At 39.7% G+C, this 24,280-nt stretch overlaps 2 protein-coding genes across 3 annotated transcripts; one reads left to right on the top strand and one right to left on the bottom strand.

Annotated features, from left to right (window-relative positions):
- Positions 1-171: 171 nt before the first annotated feature.
- LOC124132004 (BTB/POZ domain-containing protein KCTD7-like) lies at positions 172-13,201 on the bottom strand. Of its 2 annotated transcripts, none has more exons than XM_046495566.2 (2): positions 13,114-13,201; positions 172-3,995 (listed from the first exon to the last, which is right to left on the bottom strand). In XM_046495566.2, the coding sequence occupies exons 1-2, from the start codon at positions 13,165-13,167 to the stop codon at positions 3,177-3,179; spliced, it is 873 nt and encodes a 290-aa protein (XP_046351522.2). In that variant the 5' UTR covers positions 13,168-13,201; the 3' UTR covers positions 172-3,176. The 2 variants fall into 2 exon arrangements, with proteins under 2 accessions (XP_046351522.2, XP_046351523.2); XM_046495567.2 differs by lacking the exon at positions 13,114-13,201 and adding an exon at positions 8,981-9,227.
- A 2,634-nt stretch (positions 13,202-15,835) lies between these two features.
- Positions 15,836-23,914, top strand: LOC124132006 (mediator of RNA polymerase II transcription subunit 19-like). The gene is made up of 6 exons (XM_046495573.2): positions 15,836-16,058; positions 16,710-16,866; positions 17,472-17,571; positions 18,072-18,180; positions 20,481-20,593; positions 22,202-23,914. Exons 1-6 carry the CDS (start codon positions 15,872-15,874, stop codon positions 22,256-22,258), a joined length of 723 nt encoding a protein of 240 aa, XP_046351529.1. The 5' UTR covers positions 15,836-15,871; the 3' UTR covers positions 22,259-23,914.
- The last annotated feature ends 366 nt before the right edge of the window (positions 23,915-24,280 follow it).

Here is a 24,280-nt window from a genome sequence, read left to right as displayed (position 1 = left end):
ACACAACACATGATTTAACACAGGACACAACACATGATTTAACACAGGACACAACACATGATTTGACACAACACATGATTTAACACAGGACACAACACATGATTTAACACAGGACACAACACATGATTTGACACAACACATGATTTAACACAGGACACAACACATGATTTAACACAGGACACAACACATGATTTAACACAGGACACAACACATGATTCAACACAGGACACAACACATGATTTAACGACACAATATTATGACACATAATTCCTCACATGCACATGATACAACACACACGCACCACTTCATTCATCACCTACAAGATGTGATTGTCACCAGTGATGTGTGGTACCTATCTGTGTATTCTATGTACAGTGCACATCCTCTCAACATGCACACATCCAGATTAATACAATTCAAAAACTACTGCTAATATTCTCCATACCTTTTGGGGAGGAGTGGGGTAGCCTAGTGATTCAAGCGTTGGCTCATCATGACGAAGACCCGGGTTCAATTCCCCCATGTGGGTACAATGTATGAAGCCCATTTTTGGTGTCCCCCGCCGTGATATTCTCAAATATTGCTAAAAACAGCATAAAACCATACTCACTCACTCACTCCATCCCTTTGTACCAGTTGTCTTATTCTATACATATATATAACCATATATAATTGTAATCAGAATGTTGACAGGGACTATGAAATCTTTGGGCAATGGGCATAGTCAATAAGCAGTCCCAAACAATTTCTGTGCTAAAATTTTATCGATATTCTGCCGTAAAATTATCAATATTCTGCAGTAAAATTATCAATATTCTGTGGTAAAATTAGAAAATTCTGCAGCAAAAACATATCCATTCACCCTCTGCCATTAATACACACTCATTTTTTTAAAAATTTCATTCCCTTGCATTTACACATTTCAAGACATAAAATCATGCATGCATATGCATAGTGTCTGATATTTATGGTTAGATGTAAACATACTTTATGTAGTCATAATACCACAAGAGTGAGTTAAAGCTTTACGTCACATCGGCAATATTTCAGCCATATCGTGACGATAATACCTCAAGAACATTTAAGAGTGAAAATGATATTCAGTGATTTTTCTGCTATTCTGTGGTACATGTTCTGCAAATCTGCCTGCAATCTCAGAATCGCAGAATTCGTCTGGGACTGCAATGACTTACACATGTTAAACTGATTAAAGCCATTTACTCTCCATGCAGACACTAAACTGAGTTATTGGATAGTCTTGACAATGGTATAAGGATCTGACCAGCCAATCCCGTTTAACGGCCTCCTACGACAAGCACGGGTTGCTGAACACCAGTTCTAACCTGGATCTTCACGGGTCTGTAGTTAATCTGGCACATGACCAATTACCTACAGTAATATGACAGAAACAGGTGGCATATTTGCATATTTGCCTCCTGCTTCTGGTATTTTTGGCAAGGAATATTCGTAAAACAGGATACAAGTTATAAATAGACTGTTCTGGCCTTGTAATGCCAACATCTTTCCAAGGTAAACATTCAATACGCACCAACAAAAATAAACTGTACAAAATATTCAACTGTGATACAAAATAAATATATAAACGAGGAATAAAAATGTCTTGTACAATTTCTCATCCCAGTCACATATCAATGACAGCTGAGACACAAATCCACAACTCCTGCACACCTCTCTCATTGGGAATTCCATTAAACAAATTGTAAATAATAAATACAAACACAACAGAAATCAATTACCGACGTAATAAGCGCCCCGCTCTAATAAGCGCCCACGGCGATATTTGCTAATATATTGGCTAGTGAACAATCCCAATCCGCACCCCTTCCGATTGATCAATGTACGCCAGACGTATTTATTTGTGAATAATACGCACTTGTGTGTTATATCACCCTTAATTATGGGCAATTAAATTCTTGAAAAATATATCTGTCGTATGTAAACATTTCAGGCTGTTAGCATAAACCACCAAATTTACGATCTTTCAACTCAAAATAATATTCTAATAAGCGCCCCCTATTTCTAATTTTGAGAGCGCCCTGAGCGCTTATTACGTTGAATACGGTATATATTTAAAAGAAAACATATATCTGTGTTCTTAAATTTCAGAAAATATCAAAGTGGACACAGCTGATCTGAAGACATGTTACCAGGGTTACACATAGTGTTCATGTACACAGCACCACACCAAAGTCTCTCCAAAAGCAAAAAATGAAAAAGTTTCTATATTAAAACGTTTGATAATACCTTAAAAAAAACAGCTCAATATTTAATCCTTCTTAATATGAGCTTGCCATGTATTTTCATATCATCCCTTGTTGTCATGGTTACTGAAGTCATAAACATGTTTTCAAGCAATTTCTCCTTTTACAATTAAAGATCTCTCAAATTATTATAAAAAATTATTGCAATTCTTATGTTTTATGTGTGTACTATTGTCGTCCCTCTTTAGTGCTCTCCAGTCAATCATGACCAATGTTCTTGTTCAGCCTCCTGTATGCAGAACGTTGGCCTTCAAATGGTATGAAATCAAATAATGAAGTAAATAATACCTTCGGAAAGGTAAAAAATAAATTAGATTTATGTTCCAATAATGTTCCAGGTTCATCTCAACAACATGACTGATATTTATTGATCTGTCTGGGATCACGGAGACATCTCCATCACAATCTACTACATTGCCCAGCGTCAACAAACACTGTCTACCTTGTTTGGAAATGTCAACACATTGAGGAAGCTTTATAAGATAAGATAACATGTTCTTTCATCTCTAGTTTTATATAAATAATGGTGACAAAGTATTCCTAACCTTAATAGGTAGTCAAAATAGCCAACACTTTTTCTCTAAATATGTCAAATATGGTTATATTTTCCGAAATGATAAAGCTCCACTCCACAGTATCATTATATGATACCTGAAATGTGACAAAGGTAGGAAGTATGCTGCTGCTGCTGCTGCTGCTGCTGCTGATGATGAATTTCAACTCAAAGTCACATATGATATCTGAAATATGACAAAGCTTAATGCTGCTGTTAATGATGTGGGTGATGATGATGTGGGTGAGGATGATGAGGATGATGATGATGACGACGACGACGACTTGTTCTGTTGCACATGAACTCCCTCTGACAATATCACTGCAAAGGGATCACCACATCTAGAAGTCTGCACTATGAAGGCGATGATGGTTTGGTGATGGGACTTTATCACTCTCCAGCCAGTTGAAGGTAAAAATGTGAATACTCGCAAACACATGAAACTGGTCATCACACCACGTGACTGTCTTTGTTTTGTTGTCTTCGTGAATACTTTCCGGTTGACAGTTCCCGCTGTAACCATCACGCTTTAAGTCAAATAGAATACAATTGGCCACTTCATTCATTAATAAACCGGGCTGACCTTTGACCTTGTCTGCTGGTACTTGAATGAAACATTTCCCCAGACACTCTTCAAAAGTATCAAAGGTCTTAAACCTTCGGTAGAACTGCTTATAAACCTGCTTTGAGAACTGAAGGTCTCGAGGGATGGGTTGGTTCTTAGTAACGACTAGTCTCACAGTTGACTTAATGGCTCCATTTTGCCGAACTTGATCTTTGGCCAAGTTGATGATGTCGTCTTTAATATCGAAATATTTGACAAGCTTTGAACGTAAGTTCTCCCTGACAACATATTCTGTGAATAACGCTGGCGAACTTTTGAGATGGTCTATAAGCGGATCTATCCCATAATACATTGCATCCTTGAGAATTTCCTCTGCCAAATCCGCTGGTGGTGGGTCATCATGACGTAGGAAGTTGAGAATGTGTTGAAAATGGGTTCCGTCGCGGTCGATGAAGTAGTTGCCGTCAGGGTCTGTGTCCACGTTGTGACGGCCACTGAACATCACGGCAAGCATGGACTCGGGATAGCGCCGGATTGTTGACAAGCGGGTGGCAAAGTGTTTTCCTCCGACATTGAGGGTGACCACACTTGGGAACTGTTCAATCACAAGGAAAGACAACTTTAGTGACTACATTTAACAAGAACAGGACTCAAACAATGGACTCGGATACCCATGACTCAAAACCTGACCCAGATTCAAGTACCTGATTACAATGTGACAAACTCATAAAACATAATGAATATGTGAACATGCTCAATGTGCAGTTTGATTCGCAAAATAAATTTGGGTATTATCAATGTCAATGAAAAGAAAAGAGGAAAGTGCTTCTTATGTAGCATAGGTGCAATGACTTTCATTGAGTTCAATAATGGATCACAAATATTATTCTAGCATGTTTTGTTGGCAAACTTTAATTCCAAAGGGTACACTTTAATTTCAAAGGGAACATTTTAATTTCAAAGGGAACATTTTAATTCTATAGGGCACACTTTAATTCCAAAGGGAACACTTTAATTCCAAAGGGAACACTTTAATTTCAAAAGGAACATTTTAATTCTAAAGGGAACACTTTAATTCTATAGGGCACACTTTAATTCTAAAGGGAACATTTTAATTCTAAAGGGCACACTTTAATTCTAAAGGGAACATTTTAATTCTAAAGGGCACACTTTAATTTCAAAAGGAACACTTTAATTCTAAAGGGAACACTTTAATTTCAAAAGGAACATTTTAATTCTAAAGGGAACACTTTAATTCCAAAGGGAACATTTTAATTCTAAAGGGAACACTTTAATTCTAAAGGGCACACTTTAATTTCAAAAGGCACACTTTAATTCCATAGTTTCTATCCTTGCATTAGAAACTACCTGTGTTTCCTGGTAAACGTAAGTGCTTTAGCTGTTCTTCAGTGGTGACACTTGTCAGATTTATCATAAACTATGGGACGCCTCTCAACATTAGCCAGGTCATAAAGTCTTGAACAGGAAATTATTTGTCACTTTCAGTTAAGAAAGGTAGACACTTATGGCTATGATGAATAATTTCATCATCAGCTCATTGCATTAAATGCAACATTAAAATACAATGTTAAAATACCTCTGAATTTAAGAAAAAATAACTTTAAATACAATCAATTTTGATAAAAATGTATCAATTTTCCCCAATTTGCCTGCCAAGTGTATTTAGCTAGTCCTATCTAATGATAAATCCCTGAAAGAGGTGAGAGGACAGAACGAGCACACTGTATTCTTAATCTACCAATGCAGGATGCCAAAATAAAAGATAATGAACATAGTAACAGCAGAGTGAGTGAGTGAGTGAGTGATCATGCATACATGCATGCATGCATGCTTGCGTGCTTGAGCTATTGATATTGGCCGCAGAACTGTACTTACACTGTGCTTGGCCTAACTATCTGCTATTTAAGCACCACTCTCCCCAACACACACCAACATGTTTAGGATCCATATGTTACCATGGTTACCAGGAGCCAAAATATATCTGGCATAATCACATTTAAACATCCTGACATGTAAACATGACAGTACGAACGAGTTTGTTATGACTCATACGAGCACACTTTTCTTTGTCTCTAAATACTAAGTGCCAAAATATTTATTGGGTCTGATACGGTACATGACTCAAGGAGTTAGGTTGACAAATAAGAGTTTCAGCTGTCAGTGTCAGTTTAATAGCCTAGCAACAGCACCTGTTCTTGTAGTGTGAGTGTGTGTAAATAATCCCCTGTATATTGTCTTGTCAACCTGCAGCATATTCTACACAGAAGGATACAGTAATTCACTAATTAAAACTTGCCAACATACAAAATGAACAGAAAGTGCCACAGCCCTGTAGCTCACCTGGATATGTTGATTACCGGTAAGTAAGGATAAATTATATGGATGAACAACTTCCAATCTCATTAAATTCAGATCTTAGTTTTTGCTACCACTAAACAAAGATCTGAGGACATCCCATGACGGGTCACGTCAGAACGACCTTTCGCAAATTTTGACTGACCAATGAAATGACTGACAAGAAATCGACATTAGCCAATCAGAAGGCAGCTTACTCGAGCTTTATGACACTAGTTTCAAACTGGCGACTATGCTTCGAAACATATTTTGACATATTCTCAATTAAAAAAATTTAACTGATAAGAAGAACATTCTAGAATGGCTTATAGATGGCCTAGATTGTATGGATATGATCATAAAACCCGTAACTGTCATTCAGAATACCCTGTGTTAAATATCTCGTGGTTGCATGATTAGAAAACACATTCCGACTGTCACTTTCCTGATCTGGTAAGCGCCGCTCTGATTGGTTGGATGAAAGGTTGTCCTGACGTGACCCTTCATGGGATGTCCTCAGATCTTTGTTTAGCGGTAGTGAGAACTAAGATCTGATTTTAATGAGATAGGAACAACTTCCTACATTACAATTCGGAGTGACGTTTCGGAGTAGGTTCACTTGCATGATAACGGTGTTGGAACCTACACCGGAGCTAGGACTGGCAATCGATATAGATCATAATGGCTAACTAATCGCTAAATAAACATCAATCAATTACTGATAAATAGGCGATTATACTTGTCGTAAAAGGCGACTAACGGGATCGGGTGGTCAGTCTCGCTGACTTGGTTGATGCATGTCATCGATCCCAATTGCGTGGATCGATGCTCATGATATTTATCAGTGGATTGTCTGGTTCAGACTCAGTTATTTACAGACCGCCGTCATATAGCTGGAATATTGCTGAGTGCAGCGTTAAACAACAAACCAACCAATCTTATCCTTACTTCATACTACAACTTCTAAATGGCTCTCAAAGAAATGGATATATAGATGTTTACCATGTAATGAGAATTTAAGAGCATTGCAGCATATTTTGAGCAACGGTGGCTGAACAATGGCCAAAATGAGGTTTTTCATGGCAGCCATATTGAAAATCATATTCAACCTCTCAGGTGTTGTCATTGGAGGGAATAAGTATGTGAAGTTTCAACTTGGTTGGTTCAGTACTTTCTGAGGAGAGACGTTTACAGTCCAGGAAATACATTTTGAGAGAATTTAGGGGCATGGTCCAAAGTGCAAAGGTCAAATACAGATCAAAATTAAAAATGTTGCAACTTATATGTTGAGCCGACAACACATATATATATATATATATATATATGCACCAATTTTCATGACATTTTAAATAAAAAAGGGTTAAGTAAGGGTCAGCTTTCGGTATGGTTGAAGTGCAAAGGTCAAAGCAAGGTCAAATTTAAATTATCGCAAAACAAGAACACAATGAGCCATGCTACTAACTACTCATAAACCAACTTTCGTTACATTTCGTACAAAAATGACTGAGAAACGACCATATTGAAAATTAGATTTAAATCTCTGGAACAATTGGAGTGAGTGAGTTGGGTTTAATGCCGCTTTTAACAGTATTCCAGTTATATCGCGGCGTGTCAGCTAAATGTGGGAGGAAAGCCCAAAGTGATGCAGGTTTCAGACGTTTACCACTTCGGTGAAACCCACGAGCACAGGTATGGTGCTGACAAACCTAGAAACATAACCGGGCCGAACCGGGATTCGAACACACAATCATAGGTTTCTGGCGAGCCCAAGGGACGCAACTCTGCACAGCGAATCGCGGTGCCTAAGACGACTGGGCCACCCGTGCCCCCTGGAACAGTTGGAGTGTCACGACTGGTGGGAACAAGTATGTGCAGTTTCAGTTGCATGGGTCAAGAGGTTTCTGAGAAGAAAATGTTTACAACCCACAATGGATGACTGGAGATGCATGCCAGATACCAGACAAGCAGTCCATAACATGGGCTCACTTGACTTAAGTAAGGTGAGCTAACAAAAAAGCAACATAATTAATGTTGAATATGAGGCAAGTTCACAATGACTTGCAGTAACTTCATGATACAAGCTGAACATTTATAACATGTGTCAAAATTATTGTAATAATATACTTAAAAATAAGACATGTGATATCATGTGCATATTATCATGATTATACATGTTATATGCAAACATTTCCGATTCCTACTGTCTCATGCTTGGGAACATTTATAAGTGTAGGATAAAACATGTCTGAGGGTTTTTATGAGACTTAAAACCTGAATCCAAGGGATAAAACCGAAGGGTGTCATCCCCAAGGTTTTATCCCGAGGATGAGGGGCTAAATCTCATAAAAACCTGAGGGTAAGTGTTTTGTCTAATTTATAAACCAAAAAAAGATTTAAAACAATATTTATCAACAATTTATGTTTCATAACATACTTTCCATACTTTCCATATGGGTACTTGAGAAAGACATTCTTAAAAGCATTGTGATTTACCAGCGCGACAGATGCCAAGGTTGCATATTCCATCCGCAGGAATATAAAGTAAACATTTGTCATTTGATTTTACATTTCATTACATTCTGTTAAAATGCAAAATAAATTTCAAGCTAAAACATGCATATGTTACAATCTAAACGGAAGTTGTATTAATAAAATCCCCGGGATATTATAACATCCATGTTTATGAGATGTTACCTGACTGGAGAACAATCATGAACAATAGGATGACGTCACTGGAGGTTTATAAATATTAATAAATGATAAAAAGAGATTATTAGCCAATTGTGTTTCCATTTGATACATATCATATATCAGGAATAAAAAGAAGGAATAGGGTTCGGCGAGAATCAGGGGAGGGTCACCCGGAAAATATGACAGTCTCTTGGGGAGGGTCATAAAAAATAATACATATATTTCAGGAAGATCATTAAGAAGATGTCCATGGACATGGGGAGGGTCATTCAAAATATGACAAGCCTTCGAGGAGAGTCGTAACTTTTCAGTACATTAGGGCATGCCAAACCTCTAACCCACCCCACCCTGTAATAAAAGACCAGTCCCTTAATTTACTAAAACACCAAATGTGTTGGTCTTTTTCATTCATATTAATAATATACTGACTAAATACCTATGAGATAAAATATGTATACACACTATTTAAGACACCAAAACAGAAAGCTGGTGGGCTGTGAAATCTAGACTGAAAAGAAATGTTGAAAGTTGAACCTTGTCCATCGTTCATATGTCCTTGTAACAAGTATACCCACTGCTGACTGTGACTGTGACTGTTAGCGATACACACACTGTCACACAGGCCCCCTGCTTCCACCAGACAAGCACACACTGCCCCACTGGCTGCCTACTGAACCATGAATCATACACCTGCAGGTCCGCCAAGCTTCCTTCTCATCAGTGCATTATCTGCTTAATGACATTTTGCCTCCAGTGAAAGGTCACACTTATTTCCTGCCGACATTATGTAAACACTTCTAAGGTGTGTTAAAAGTTGAAGGATATGGGAAACTAGTTCGTTCACATCTACCCCAGGCAAGTGAGTTAACTGACAATAAAAGTCCAGTTTCCATCCTTGCCAAACTGGGCTGGTATTATGGAGTTACATTTTGGCTGGGCTAATGAGTCTATGCATAGTCTAATCAAAATTGCGAAAAGAAATCGAAATCTGGTTCGTAAACTGTTGTGCAAATTTCAGTAAATTGCAGGATTTGCAAAGAATGTGCACCACCAACTCATTGTCAACAGATGTTTTCCAAATCTTTTCAGGATTTTAATCAAGGAGCTCACGTGATTTGATGCACTTTGCGATGTAAGACCCGTTTTATCACACTATAGATCTTGATTATCGATCAGATCGTCTTGACTGGGCACCGCCATTTTGTTCGAATCAAATGCAAGTGATACAAGAGGTGGAAACTGATTATTCCATAGGAGAGGTTTAGAAGGGATATAACTCGTAATAGCCACTGGTGGACCTACGATCAAGCTCAGGAATTCCAACCTAGTTCGGCAAGGGTGGAAACTGGACTTTTAAAGTCTGTTAACTCTCTTGCCTCGGGAAGATGGTTCGTTCACGATTCCTCCATATTTCTAACACATTACCACACAGAGTGACTGATGCACACTTTCTTTGGAAACTGAAAGACATATAGGGTAGTTTCACATTTTCTTACACACTGTCTTTTTCAATGCGTTTTTAACTTTAATGATAATATAAAAAAAAAATATTTTATTGTTTATAAAAAGAAGTACCTGTTACATAAAATGGGCTTCCGCTCAGGGCAGCAGAAACTACATGACATATAGGACAACTTATCAGTACATCTGTAACATACTTCCCACTCACATATTCACTCTAGTAATACAAACATACTGCATATATCAAGTGTGCATAAACTATTATAAAGTTTATATATCATATTGCAGTGCAGGAATGTACATGGACTCAAACATTAAAGTTTTAAGTTTCAAGCTAAAATTAAAATGAAAGCTGCTCCTCATTTTCGAAAAGTTTATGATACAGCTTCCAAGCACCATAGAATTTCTGCTTATTACCTGCCTTGAAGATAATAAATTGATAGATTTGAAACTATCATTTTTAGTCCACTAGTCCTTATAATGATAACATAGAGAGAGAGAGAGAGAGAGAGAGAGAGAGAGAGAGAGAGAGAGAGAATAATGTTTATTATAGTGTCACATGTTATATACACTTCATACTAAAACACGTACACAAACACTAAAATATAACATCCGACCAGGTATGGCTTCCGAGACACTTAGACATAAAAGCAAATTATAACGTCATGATCTGGATAAGGTAAAATAAGACATATACTAACAGAATTTTTAAAGTTAAGATTGGGTTATGAACACGCACGCACGCACGCACGCACGCACGCACGCACGCACACACACACACCAAATTACTTATAAAGTCACTCACGCAATCATACACAAACACATAGATATCCACCCACCCACCCCACCCCCACCCCAACACCATACCACACACACACACGTGCGCGCACGCACACACAAACAAACGCACGCACGCACACACACACACCATACATACATTATACCACACACTCGCACACACAAATACACTCACACAAAAACACACGCATGCACGCACGCACACACACACACACTCCATAAGTACATTATACCCCCTACACACATACACATGCACACACGCACGCACACACACACACACACACACACACCATACATAACATATAACAAAACCCTTAAAAATGACAAATGTCTACTAGCCCTTAGGATACCCTTAACTATTGGGCAGTCTGACGAGGACTACAGGACTAGAGCCAATTTCTAACACTGAGATGTTGTTGTTCATGTTTTGTACAGGTATTTGTCAAACCTTCGATCAAATCAACACACATGATAAAATCAAGATGACTCAGGAAAACAGAGCTTGGTGTCATTTACAAGTTAGATTAACTATATTTTCCTCAATTTTACTGAACTTAAATAAAACCCAATAAAATTAGTGAAATATTTCTGACACACTACAAAAGATTTGTAGATATTCAACAGCTTTGGAGTTCTGCTCCATTATTCTCAGTTTTAGTCCAACTTGTCTTCATGAAAAGAAACAAAATTTAAAAAACCATAAAAATCCCAAATCATCCAACAGACAGCAACAGACTGATCTTATGGCAAGTTTCAACAAGAAAAGTTTATCTAGAACTCTATGGTTACACTACAAGTCACAAATGTTCGCATTTCTTTCTGACTATGCACCCATTCCTTCTGTACTGACTTTTCATTTCTTTATATAAAGATATAACTTGAGTCAACTTCAGTGTATGCATGACCAGATTGTTTAATACATGTATCTAAGTATGTTTTGCCAGTGCTATGGTAAAAAATGCCCAATCAGACATTTTGTACCTATCTCTTGAGACCGTGGGTACCCGGGTAGGGTCGAGAAATAGGGGGGTGGGTACCCGGGTAGTAAATTCGGACTCGTCCCAGCCCTTATAGATACCAACTCAGACACAGTATACTGACTCCAAGCTGACCAGTCCCTGTTTTATACCCTTATGTCGAACATCAAGAAGGGCAACATCAACTTACAAGTACCATCATTTAACGTCTAGCGTTAGTTATTATACATCTGAATCTGATTTCATAATACTATAAGGAGCCTATATTAACCCATCACCCGAGTTAAACACAAACTCGTAGACAGCATGACTTAGAACAGCTGGGCTATACATGGAACATGGTGAACATCACACCAAAAAAGTACAACCTGTAGCGTTATTGCTGTTCAGGGTAAAAACCCAGTCTAGGTTAGTTAGAGTTAGCTCCCTTATATTACGTCATCAGGTGACGTCATGATTTGTGTGGGGACTCGAGTGGACGCCATACTGGCTGTCGCATATAACTCCGGTCAATAAATTGTACTCAAACGAACCCTAGTCTTAGTGTCAAAGTAACACAACACAACCTTAACTCAGTTTTGCAACACACATATATTGACTACACTTGACTATACTTGAGGTCGGCATATCATAACTTTTGACAAAATACATTTTCAATCAAAATATTTCATGTAGCCCAGGATAATTTATTTGGGAACTATAGGGGGTTAAGCATTTCTATGATATTCCTTGATTTGCGCTGTGTGTATTACATGATTAACGACCAGTGTATGTCAGTAAGTAAAAGCAGAGCAATACATCGTATGATTTTGTAAATACAAACAAGGAAAACATGGTGTATTTGTAGCTTGAATGACCAGCTTGGATAGTCATTTGGTCAGAGCCCAGGCTACCTTTAAATAAGTTACACTATATAGGTTTCTTAATAACATTTGACATTATCTAAATGTATGTAAGCAAGTCCTCTATTATATGGTTGATATTTGTGATTAACAGTGTATGCACAAAATATAATCTGAACCTTTCCTGCATATAATACAAAAAAATATAGGGTTGTTTTTCAGTACATGTACTTTCATTCATTCACATACGCAGAGACCACATAATCTATTTTATGGTCTCTGACAATGGATCCATCACCGAATGATTGATTATCTACTAAACAAATTTATGACAAATAAGGCAGCCTAGTTTTTCAGAACGATTTTGAGATTTCATGTATGAAAGTGAATATTATATGCTTTAAAACAAACATGTTGGGTCATTCTTCCTCATAAGACAGCATGCAACGTGGTAGGCAAAAACATTTAATAAACACAGGGTCGATGCACTATTAGTTATCACAAAGAAACAATGCGCCGTCATGGTAATCCCTGTTCAATGTGTTGTTGCTATCTTCTTGTAGGGTTTATTTAGACCCGGTTCACTTACCGTAATTGTAGGTGAAGTATCTGTGTTGCCATTAGATGCAGCTTCCTCGCCCATACTTGTTTATCATTTACTACCACCTTGTTTTGACAAGGGACATAACTCCCAATACAAAGAATGTGCTGGCCGCTAAAAATACGAATGCTTGCATATTTTGACGTATCGATGGTAATACCATCGATGTTTATTAGACTGATGATAAATGGGAAAAGAGGATGAGAATATATACGCATGGGGAACGAGTTGCGGTGCTGTATTGTTGATGAACGGTAATGGCAATATCTACCGTAAAGCTTATACATATTGTTATGAAAATAAAGTTAAAGACTTAAACATCGGATAAATTGACAAACCCAGCAACTTTGGTGTAGGTCATTCAAAGAATGAAAACCAACCTTGTCTGATGCTAATTTAAATTGTTGTAAACCAACTTTCAGTTACTAATTGCTAATTACCCTATTTACAGTGGGAGTAACGGTTTCACAGGTTCACACGTGACAAGATTTACATCTTGACTAGTAATAATAATTATCACCAAACTATGGTTGGTTGGTTGGTTTGTTGTTTCCCACCGCACTCAGCAATATTCCAGCTATATGATTGCGATATGTAAATAATCGAGTCTGGACCAGACAATCCAGTGATTAATAATATGAGCATCGATCCACGCAATTGGGATCGATGGCATGCATCAACCAATTAAGTCAGCGAACCTGACCACCTGATCCCGTTAGTCGCCTCTTACGACAAGCAGAGTCACCTTTTACGGCAAGCATGGGTTGCTGACGACCTATTCTACCCCGGATCTTCACGGGTCATCCAAGCTATGGCGCACAGTCCCAACTTTATCAGTTCTTATAACAGCCATTTATTTGACATTATTGGGAACAAGAAATAGAAAGCAATTTTATACTGACAATACTGTCTTGATCGTTGAAATTATTAATCTTTCTCGGGAACAAAATTAAGAAAACGTAACTTTGCTGTGTTTTTGACAGGCGAAGTAACGCGCATTGTTTATGTCGCTTCTGACCGGAACACAAACGTTGTATCCCGATCCAAACAGAAACGACGATTCTTTTATATAACAAATAGTTTGAATTGTATAGTTAGATGTACCCTATTAATACTAAACGCGACTCACACTTCATGAAAACAAAGACATAGGAATTGTACTTTAATATCCCGAAGTGAATTGTATTATATTCTCAGCAGCAAATAAAAAACATGATGTATGTTAAATAAATATGGTCGCTGGTGCAGTACACATCATATCTTTAAGCCGAGTTGTTTCCTTGTTTGTTTAGTCACGCCCAGCGATATTACAGCTATAAAGAGAGAGAAATGACAGCGAATTGTAAATAATCGAGTTTGGGCCAAACAATGCAGTGATTTATATTAGCATCGATTCACGCAAATGGGACACCATGCAATCAACCATGTCTCCGAGCCTGACTATTCGTGACCAACTCGTGTTATTCCGGGACAAACCGAATAGCGAGGTTACGGAAAGGGGCGAGTGGTGACGAATGCGAACCTGACCACACGATCCAAATTTAACTGTCCCCTGCAACAAGCATATATTGCTGGGGAGCTATATTGTAATCCTATTGTAATTCTCTCTGTAATCCCACCGGGATATGTTAAAATGAGAGTAGGATTCATTTCCGGAGCTAAACGTTTAAGCTGCACAATATATACAAGTGCTGATAGTGCTAGTCATGATATCTACAAAAACATATTTTTTACATTTTTCGTTTCCAAGGCAACGATTGAATTTCGCTCAAGCGTAGGTACAGTTTGCATGCGGAACATCATTACCAGTAATAAAAGGTTAATAAAAGTGTGAATGTATGCTAAACTGCAGGGTGTCTTCTACTACTACTTCAGCAATTTAAAATTGAAGATGCGCGGGCGAGGAGACTGAGATTTGGAGTTTTAATTGCGCTCCCTTGCATGATAGGAATTTCAACTGAAGCTCGGGACCAAAATTCTTACCCGAAATCTTCACACATAGATTCTAGTTTACATTTACATTTTACATTACTTTAGTTTTGTTTTGAAATGATATATATTTTTTTACACCAGCAGTTAGACTACCATTTAGCCTCTGAAATGAACATATTGTACAGATATAAACAGTTGTTAAATCATATTTATGAAATATAATAAAAAGGAGCCCGGCATAGATTCTGTTCATTTTCAGGCACCACAGTAATCTAGACTTGCCAAATATTGTAGACTTGCAAGGACTGTATTGGATATTTTTGTTCCAAACAAACCGTTTATTCAGTAAGTACGGCCACATGGCCAATAGTACAGCATAGTACAGTAAATTTGTTTCAGTGTCTGTATGACAGCTTACCAGCAGAGGAACTTTATGGTAATTTAGTATTGGGCACTCTCTGTACGTGAAAGTCCAACAAAACAAGGGCAATATCCTACAGCGCACATTCACATCGGCAGATTATTCTTACGGGACGATGCATAGCCCCCAGTGGTGACATACAGAAACACTGATAGTAAACGAGTGACGGATGAGGGGATATGGTAGCCGCAGTCAGTAGACTCCTTGCCTTGCACCAGACACCATGTAATAGATCTATTATATGTTTCTCTGCACCAATCTCTATCTTGTCAATCAATCTCATCGTCTGAAGTTTAGCTTTCATTCAGCCAATCACAACTCAGTTAACTTAAAAGTGAGCCAATCACATAATCCGTTACAAACACACCGATATTTCCACAAATATGGCCGACAATGATGGCTGATCCTCTTCGTCGACCTGACCAAGTGTCTCCTAAGTCGAGCCCCCGTGACAGGGGCTCGAGATCCCCAGCCTATCCCAGACAAGATTCAACAGGGACCCTCAAGACAACCATAAGCCTGGGGAAAATCCCCTCAGTTATTCACACAGGACCCTTCTACTTAATGAAAGATGTGCCGGGTAAGAAAACAATGACTCGAATGACGCGTTGTCAAATAAGCAGACTACGCGTCATGTGATAACTAGACTATATGTCAGATTCCTGTCAACAAATACATGAAATTATCCCAATACTTTTGATTTCCGATTTGTGTACTGTGGTATTCTGGAACTGATCATGCTGAAGATACCGTTAAAAACTACGCTAAGTTTTGATCTAATCATGCAAGGCCTAATTGATGCATGATAAATACTGTCAATGATTGAAATCAAATAGATTATCTATTTCAGTGAATGTAATTAGGTTACCCTAAATCTATCCTTAGCCCTTACTTTTTTTTCATGAACTCAAGCTTGATTCATTAGAAAATTATCCAATGCAGTATGAGGATTCTGTGTCAGAATAGGTCACTAGCGTGCCATGCGTTCCTTAGGGTCAACTGAAAGAGGGATTGAATGGTCCAGGTCTATGACTGGACTGTACTCGTACCTGTAATGTGATGGTAATCAAGCTGCTGTCATATAGCTGGAACATTGCTGACTGCTGCGTTGAACAACTCTTTATCCATATTCTCAATTGAAATTTCTCATTTCACATGTTGAATAGCTGAAAATAATTTTTGTTTTCGAAATAATAATTTTCATTGTATATTTTAATTTTTTGCATGACAGAACCTGCTGAGATTACTGGTAGCACTAACCTATTGTCACAGTATGGGCTTGAACACTCCTACAGCAAGTTCTGTGGCAAGAAAGTTAAAGAGGAACTCAGCGCATTTCTCCCCCATCTTCCAGGAAACATTGATAGTCCAGGGATGCAAGATAACAGGTGCTTAAAGCAGTGGAATACCAACATTTTGTTTCACAGAAACAGGGTTTGACAATTACACGTGTCTACAAGACAAATATCCACTAGACCCATACACTGACTAACAGACAAATACACTGTTCCTCCAGACAAATGCACTAGACCACCAGACAAGAACACTAACAGGATTGGGTGGTCAGAGTCGCTGACTTGGTTGATGCATGTCATTGTATCCCAATTGCGTAGATCGATGCACATGATGTCAATCACTGGATTGTCTGGTCCAGACTTGATTATTTACAGACTGCCGTCATATAGCTGGAATATTGCTGAGTGAGGCGTTAAATAACAAACAAAAAGAAAAGTATTATCTTCCTGTGAAATGAAGACATAGCAGTTAGCAGACAAGAGACAACTTTCAGAACTTGAAGTAACGATTTATTGCATTGAAATCAAGTTCTTAACTGATTCTTTTGTTTACAAACCTTTCAAAATGCCAAGCTCAATAAGGTAAACGCAATGATGATGAACAGTCAGTAATACAAATAAACAAATGAGAGAGTACAATTCACATGATTAGTAACAAAGAATTTAGGATAAGCAGCAAGTACATTTCTTTGTTTCAGTTCTCTGCGGTCTTTGATAGAGAAGCCACCAATCATAGGCAAGGAGTTATCTTCTCTTGCAGGGTCTTCCCTGACAGGCTTCAGGCTCCATCCTGGACCGGTATGTATTGTGTGCTAAGTGACTGAGCGATTAAAGTTAGTAGTGCCTTCATCTCAAACTAGGTCAATAGCGCTGTATGTACATTACCATGACAAACTGAAAGAAATGAATGTTCAGATGTAGTATTTACAACACTATTGACCTAGTTCGAGATGCAGGTGATGCTGAATATAACCGCTCGCAGTCTGACTGCCGATTGTTACCCTGGATTGTAACATGTCGAAAACTCGATGATGTTTATCTCTAGCAAATTGGATATTTCTTGATGTTTGTCACAACACTAAAATAGTATTCCTTGTTTACACGTTTTAAGTATAAGCACACATGCCACAGTTATCCTTATTAGTTAATAATTGCAATATTTTGTATTTCTTTTTCAAGTGGCAAGGGCTATAGGTATCTCAACTGGTGTTGGTATTGCTCATGCTGTCAACCACTAGTTTATCCCAGATTATTGGGTGTCATGATTATGACAGGTGGAGTTGTTTGTTTTTGTGCAGCTTCCTGAGCAGTATCAGCTGTTGAACCAGATGACCCAGAAGAGGAAGCACAAGCGGAAGAAGAAGCACAAGGAAGGGGAGAAGGGGAGTGCACTCCAGGAGACTCAGAGTAAGTGAGGGAGCTACATACAAGCACCAGGCTGAGCTACATACAAACACCAGGCTGAGCTACATACACACACCAAGCTGAGCTACATACACACACCAAGCTGAGCTACATACATGCACCAGGCTGAGCTACATACAAACACCAGACTGAGCTACATACACACACCAAGCTGAGCTACATACACCCACCAGGCTGAGCTACATACAAGCACCAGGCTGAGCTACATACAAACACCAGGCTGAGCTACATACACACACCAAGCTGAACTACATACACACACCAAGCTGAGCTACATACATGCACCAGGCTGAGCTACATACAAACACCAGACTGAGCTACATACACACACCAAGCTGAGCTACATACATGCACCAGGCTGAGCTACATACAAACACCAGGCTGAGCTACATACAAACACCAGGCTGAGCTACATACACACACCAAGCTGAGCTACATACACACACCAAGCTGAGCTACATACATGCACCAGGCTGAGCTACATACAAACACCAGACTGAGCTACATACACACACCAAGCTGAGCTACATACACGCACCAGGCTGAGCTACATACAAACACCAGGCTGAGCTACATACAAACACCAGGCTGAGCTACATACACACACCAAGCTGAGCTACATACATGCACCAGGCTGAGCTACATACAAACACCAGACTGAGCTACATACACACACCAAGCTGAGCTACATACATGCACCAGGCTGAGCTACATACATGCACCAGGCTGAGCTACATACACCCACCAGGCTGAGCTACATACACGCACCAGGCTGAGCTACATACACCCACCAGGCTGAGCTACATACACACACCAGGCTGAGCTACATACACACACCAGACTGACCTACATACACGCACCAGGCTGAGCTACATACACACACCAGGCTGAGCTACATACACACACCAGGCTGAGCTACATACACGCACCAGGCTGTGCTACATACACACACCAGGCTGAGCTACATACATGCACCAGGCTGAGCTACATACAAGCACCAGGCTGAGCTACATACAAACACCAGGCTGAGCTACATACAAGCACCAGGCTGAGCTAAATACATGCACCAGGCTGAGCTACATACACCCACCAGGCTGAGCTACATACACACACCAGGCTGAGCTACATACACACACCAGACTGACCTACATACACACACCAGGCTGAGCTACATACATGCACTAGGCTGAGCTACATACACACACCAGACTGACCTACATACACGCACCAGGCTGAGCTACATACATGCACCAGGCTGAGCTACATACATGCACCAGACTGAGCTTCATCATACACACACCAGGCTGAGCTACACACACCAGACTGAGCTACATACACACACCAGACTGAGCTACATACACGCACCAGGCTGAGCTACATGCACACACCAGGCTGAGCTACATACACACACCAGACTGAGCTACATACACACACCAGACTGAGCTACATACACACACCAGACTGAGCTACATACACACACCAGGCTGAGCTACATACACACACCAGACTGAGCTACATACACCAGGCTGAGCTACATACACCAGGCTGAGCTACATACACACACCAGACTGAGCTACATACACATACCAGGCTGAGCTACATACACACACCAGACTGAGCTACATACACACACCAGGCTGAGCTACATACACACACCAGGCTGAGCTACATACACCAGACTGAGCTACATACACACACCAGACTGAGCTACATACACACCAGGTTGTGCTACATACACACACCAGGCTGTGCTACATACACACACCAGGCTGAGCTACATACACACACCAGGCTGAGCTACATACACACACCAGACTGAGCTACATACACACCAGGTTGTGTTACATACACACACCAGGCTGTGCTACATACACACACCAGGCTGACCTACATACACACACCAGGCTGAGCTATATACACACACCAGGCTGAGCTACATACACACACCAGGGGGGTATTATCTGCTATATATAGGGCAATAGGTGAGGTGTCAGTTCTGGTGTTGTGACTGACAATCAGCATAACTTTGAACATTCTACTGTTTATATACATGTGTATAATGGAATTCAGAATATGTTGCTGCATTAACTTGCGACCATATTTGGTGTCATATTTCAGATGAGGATTTGTGACCTTGTGTCATATTTCAGGTTTAGATAATGGAATAATCTCCAGAGACACGTTTTTGTGATTTATCTTATCGTGTTCACATAATATTGAAAACGTCCATGAAAATGTCCACCTGTCAGCTGTTAATGTTGTTGATGTTGTTGATGTTGTAGCTGAGAATGCAGCTGATGCGGAAGCAAAGAAAGTTAAGAAACCAAGGAAGGATGAAGACAACAGCAAGGACAACAGCAAGAAGAAGGAGAAGAAGAAGAAGAAAAAGAAGAAAGTAAGTTGATCATGTTGATACCATGACGATATGTTCTTTATTCCAGCTATTTATTTTGGCTGTTTGTCATAGAACAGTAAAATTTATTTTGGTTTTGAGATAACCAGGTTTGGTGGATTTTACCAGCGCCTTTCTTTTATTTTTTATCAAGGACAGTATCACTATGGTCTGTTTGATGAGGTCAAAGTTTAGGAGTTAGGACAGAACCATGGAAAAACAAATATGTTTAAGATCTTGGTAACCCTTAACATCACCTTTAATTGTGAAGAGTGATTCCAGCATTTCATCTACCCTGATGATGTAGTCTCACCCTATTGGTGTCACTTTTCCCTGATGATGTAGTTTCACCCTATTGGTGTCACTTTTCCCTGATGATGTAGTCTCACCCTAATGGTGTCACTTTTCCCTGATGATGTAGTCTCACCCTATTGGTGTCACTTTTCCCTGATGATGTAGTCTCAACCTATTGGTGTCACTTTACCCTGATGATGTAGTCTCACCCTATTGGTATCACTTTTCCCAGATGATGTAGTCTCACCCTATTGGTGTCACTTTACCCTGATGATGTAGTCTCACCCTATTGGTGTCACTTTTCCCTGATGATGTAGTCTCACCCTATTGGTGTCACTTTTCCCAGATGATGTAGTCTCACCCTATTGGTGTCACTTTACCCTGATGATGTAGTCTCACCCTATTGGTGTCACTTTACCCTGATGATGTAGTCTCACCCTATTGGTGTCACTTTACCCTGATGATGTAGTCTCACCCTATTGGTGTCACTTTTCCCTGATGATGTAGTCTCACCCTATTGGTGTCACTTTTCCCTGATGATAAAGTCTCACCCAATAGGTATCACTTTACCTTGATGTAGTCTCACCCTATTGGTGTCACTTTACCCTGATGATGTAGTCTCACCCTATTGGTGTCACTTTACCCTGATGATGTAGTCTCACCCTACATGTATCCCTTTACCCTGACAATGTAGTCTCACCCTGGGGGTATCACTTTACCCTGATGATGTAGTCTCACCCTATTGGTGTCACTTTACCCTGATGATGTAGTCTCACCCTATTGGTGTCACTTTTCCCTGATGATAAAGTCTCACCCAATAGGTATCACTTTACCTTGATGTAGTCTCATCCTACATGTATCCCTTTACCCTGACAATGTAGTCTCACCCTGGGGGTATCACTTTACCCTGATGATAATTCTCACCCAAAAGGTATCACTTTACCTTGATGATGTAGTCTCATCCTACAGGTATCCCTTTATCCTGATGGTGGAGTCTCATCCTACAGGTATCACTTTACCCTGATGGAGTAGTCTCAACCTGTAGGTATCCCTTTACTTTGATGATGTAGTCTCACCCAAAAGGTATCACTTTACCCTGATGGAGTAGTCTCACCCTGTAGGTATCCCTTTGTAGGTGTCATCAGATCTTCGTGTGGAAGGATGCAATTTCATGTAAAAGATCTGATTTATTGAAATTGTTACAAGGCATGCTTTTTACTAGACAATTCTTGAAGAATAATTTAGAGTTTTAAGTACAGGTGTATGGTCCAGATCGGTGTAATCAACTCATACATGCATGCCTTTCTGTTTTGCCAGAGACACAGCCCAGAACATCAGCCTTCTGCAACTCAGGGAAGTGAAGGTGGCTCATGAGGCAGGGGCCATGTCATGCAGAATGTGGGCGGAGTCTCATGGTCATGTGATGTAGAATGTGGGCGGAGTCTTGTGGTCATGTGAGGTAGAATGTGGGCGGAGTCTCGTGGACATGTGAGGTAGAATGTGGGCGGAGTCTTGTGGTCATGTGACGTACAATGTGGATAGAGTCTCGTGGTCATGTGACACAGATTATGGGTGGAGTCGATTACCCAAGGTGGAGTCGATTACCCATGTGACAGAATTGAGTTGACTCTGATGGCCATGTGCAGATTCTCATGTGACAAAGAATGTTGGCGGAGTCTGATATTCCACAGTTGGATTTTGAGATGTTGGATGCTGTATGTAACAGGAGATAATGACAGCCTCGTACTGACAGAGTTGTCTCCCTCAAGTGGTCCCAGAAACTCAAAACTAAAGGATCAGAATGGTGTCATAGACTTTTACCTGGATTTTACAACGGAAGAAGACACAGGCTGTTACTCACTCCATTGTCAAGTGTGCTATATCTCTATTCTATTATGCCTCGGCGTTAAGGCATTCACTCGTCACTCCCACGTGGGTACAATGTGAAGCCCATTTCTGGTGTCCCCTGCCGTGAAATTGCTGGAACATTGCTAAAGCGACGTAAAACCATCCTCACTCATTAATTTGCCACCATGGCTTCATTTAGGAAGTGATGTCGCCATCACTCCTATCTTACTAAGAACAGAATTTATCATAATCATGATAATAGAATGGAGATATATCACACTGGATAATCAAGGCTATATGGAATGTTGACTTGTTTTATTGAAATAAAATATGTCCAGAAGTGATGTCAATATCTTGTAGTTATATCAGTGGCTCTGATAACAGTGCCTCACACGTGATGTGTGTAGGTTGATAGTCTAAGATTTGGACTGCACAGATTAGTCAACAGACAGGGATGTACCTGGGTTATATTATTTGTTTATTTGATGGTCCAGGGGACTTCATCCTGTTACTTGTAGTGGTTCCAGTGTATAAACGGGGGTTCCCAAGCCACAACATGGGGGTCACAGAGAAATGACAGAAACTGAATACAGTACAGTACTATTCCACAAGTGACAGAAGGTGGCACCTCCTGAGAACCCTTCCGTTAAAAGTAGATATGGAATGCCCCAACTGAAACGAGTCTCCAAATGCCAGTGTTAGAAGATCATAAAGCAATCGATTGTGTATGTTATTTTCTACATTACACATGGAAATTAATTTCATTAAATATAGTATATTCATTGCTACACGTGCATCAAATTTATTTTCAACACAAACAGCATTAAATATGCAGCTCTCCAGTATCATGGCGACCCATCTTGTCACTTGATTGTTGTTGATGCAGAGGAGAGATGTCGCACAAATTTGTACAAGATCCCATTTAGTAAACACTTAATACAATTATGCTTTGGTATTGTATGTTTTATACAAACTTGGATGAAGTGAACTGATTAAAATGACCCTACTTAAGAAGAGACGGTGTTCGTAGTGTAAGGCACTCGACATGGCAGTTTTCACATTTTGTTCACAGTTTTAAAAGCACACCATGAGATATGTTTGTTGTATGTATATTTTGTACTGATAAAACCCCTGGTTGTACACAAGACCTGTGTATATTCAGAAATAAATATATGAAACTAGGCAAAATGTTATGTTATGTTTTTTTAGAAAGTATTTCTCCCGATGTTCAGTATGTTCCTCCATCAACAGGGGGCACGGGTGGCCCAGTCGTCTAAGGCGCCGCGATTCGCTGTGCAGATTTGCGTCCCTTGGGCACGCCAGAAACCTATGATTGTGGGTGCGAATCCCGGTTCGCCCCGATTATGTTTCTAGGTTTGTCAGCACCATACCCGTGCTCGTGGGTTTCACCGAAGTGGTAAACGTCTGAGACCTGCATCACTTCGGGCTTTCCTCCCACATTAAGCTGACACACCGTGATATAACTGGAATACTGTTAAAAGCGGCGTTAAACCAAACTCACTCACTCACTCACTCCTCCATCAACAT

Source organism: Haliotis rufescens, unplaced genomic scaffold, assembly GCF_023055435.1.
Source record: "Haliotis rufescens isolate VD_foot unplaced genomic scaffold, xgHalRufe1.0.p SCAF_93, whole genome shotgun sequence".
Lineage (NCBI taxonomy): Eukaryota > Metazoa > Mollusca > Gastropoda > Lepetellida > Haliotidae > Haliotis > Haliotis rufescens.
This window is presented reverse-complemented; position numbering and strand designations above follow the sequence as displayed.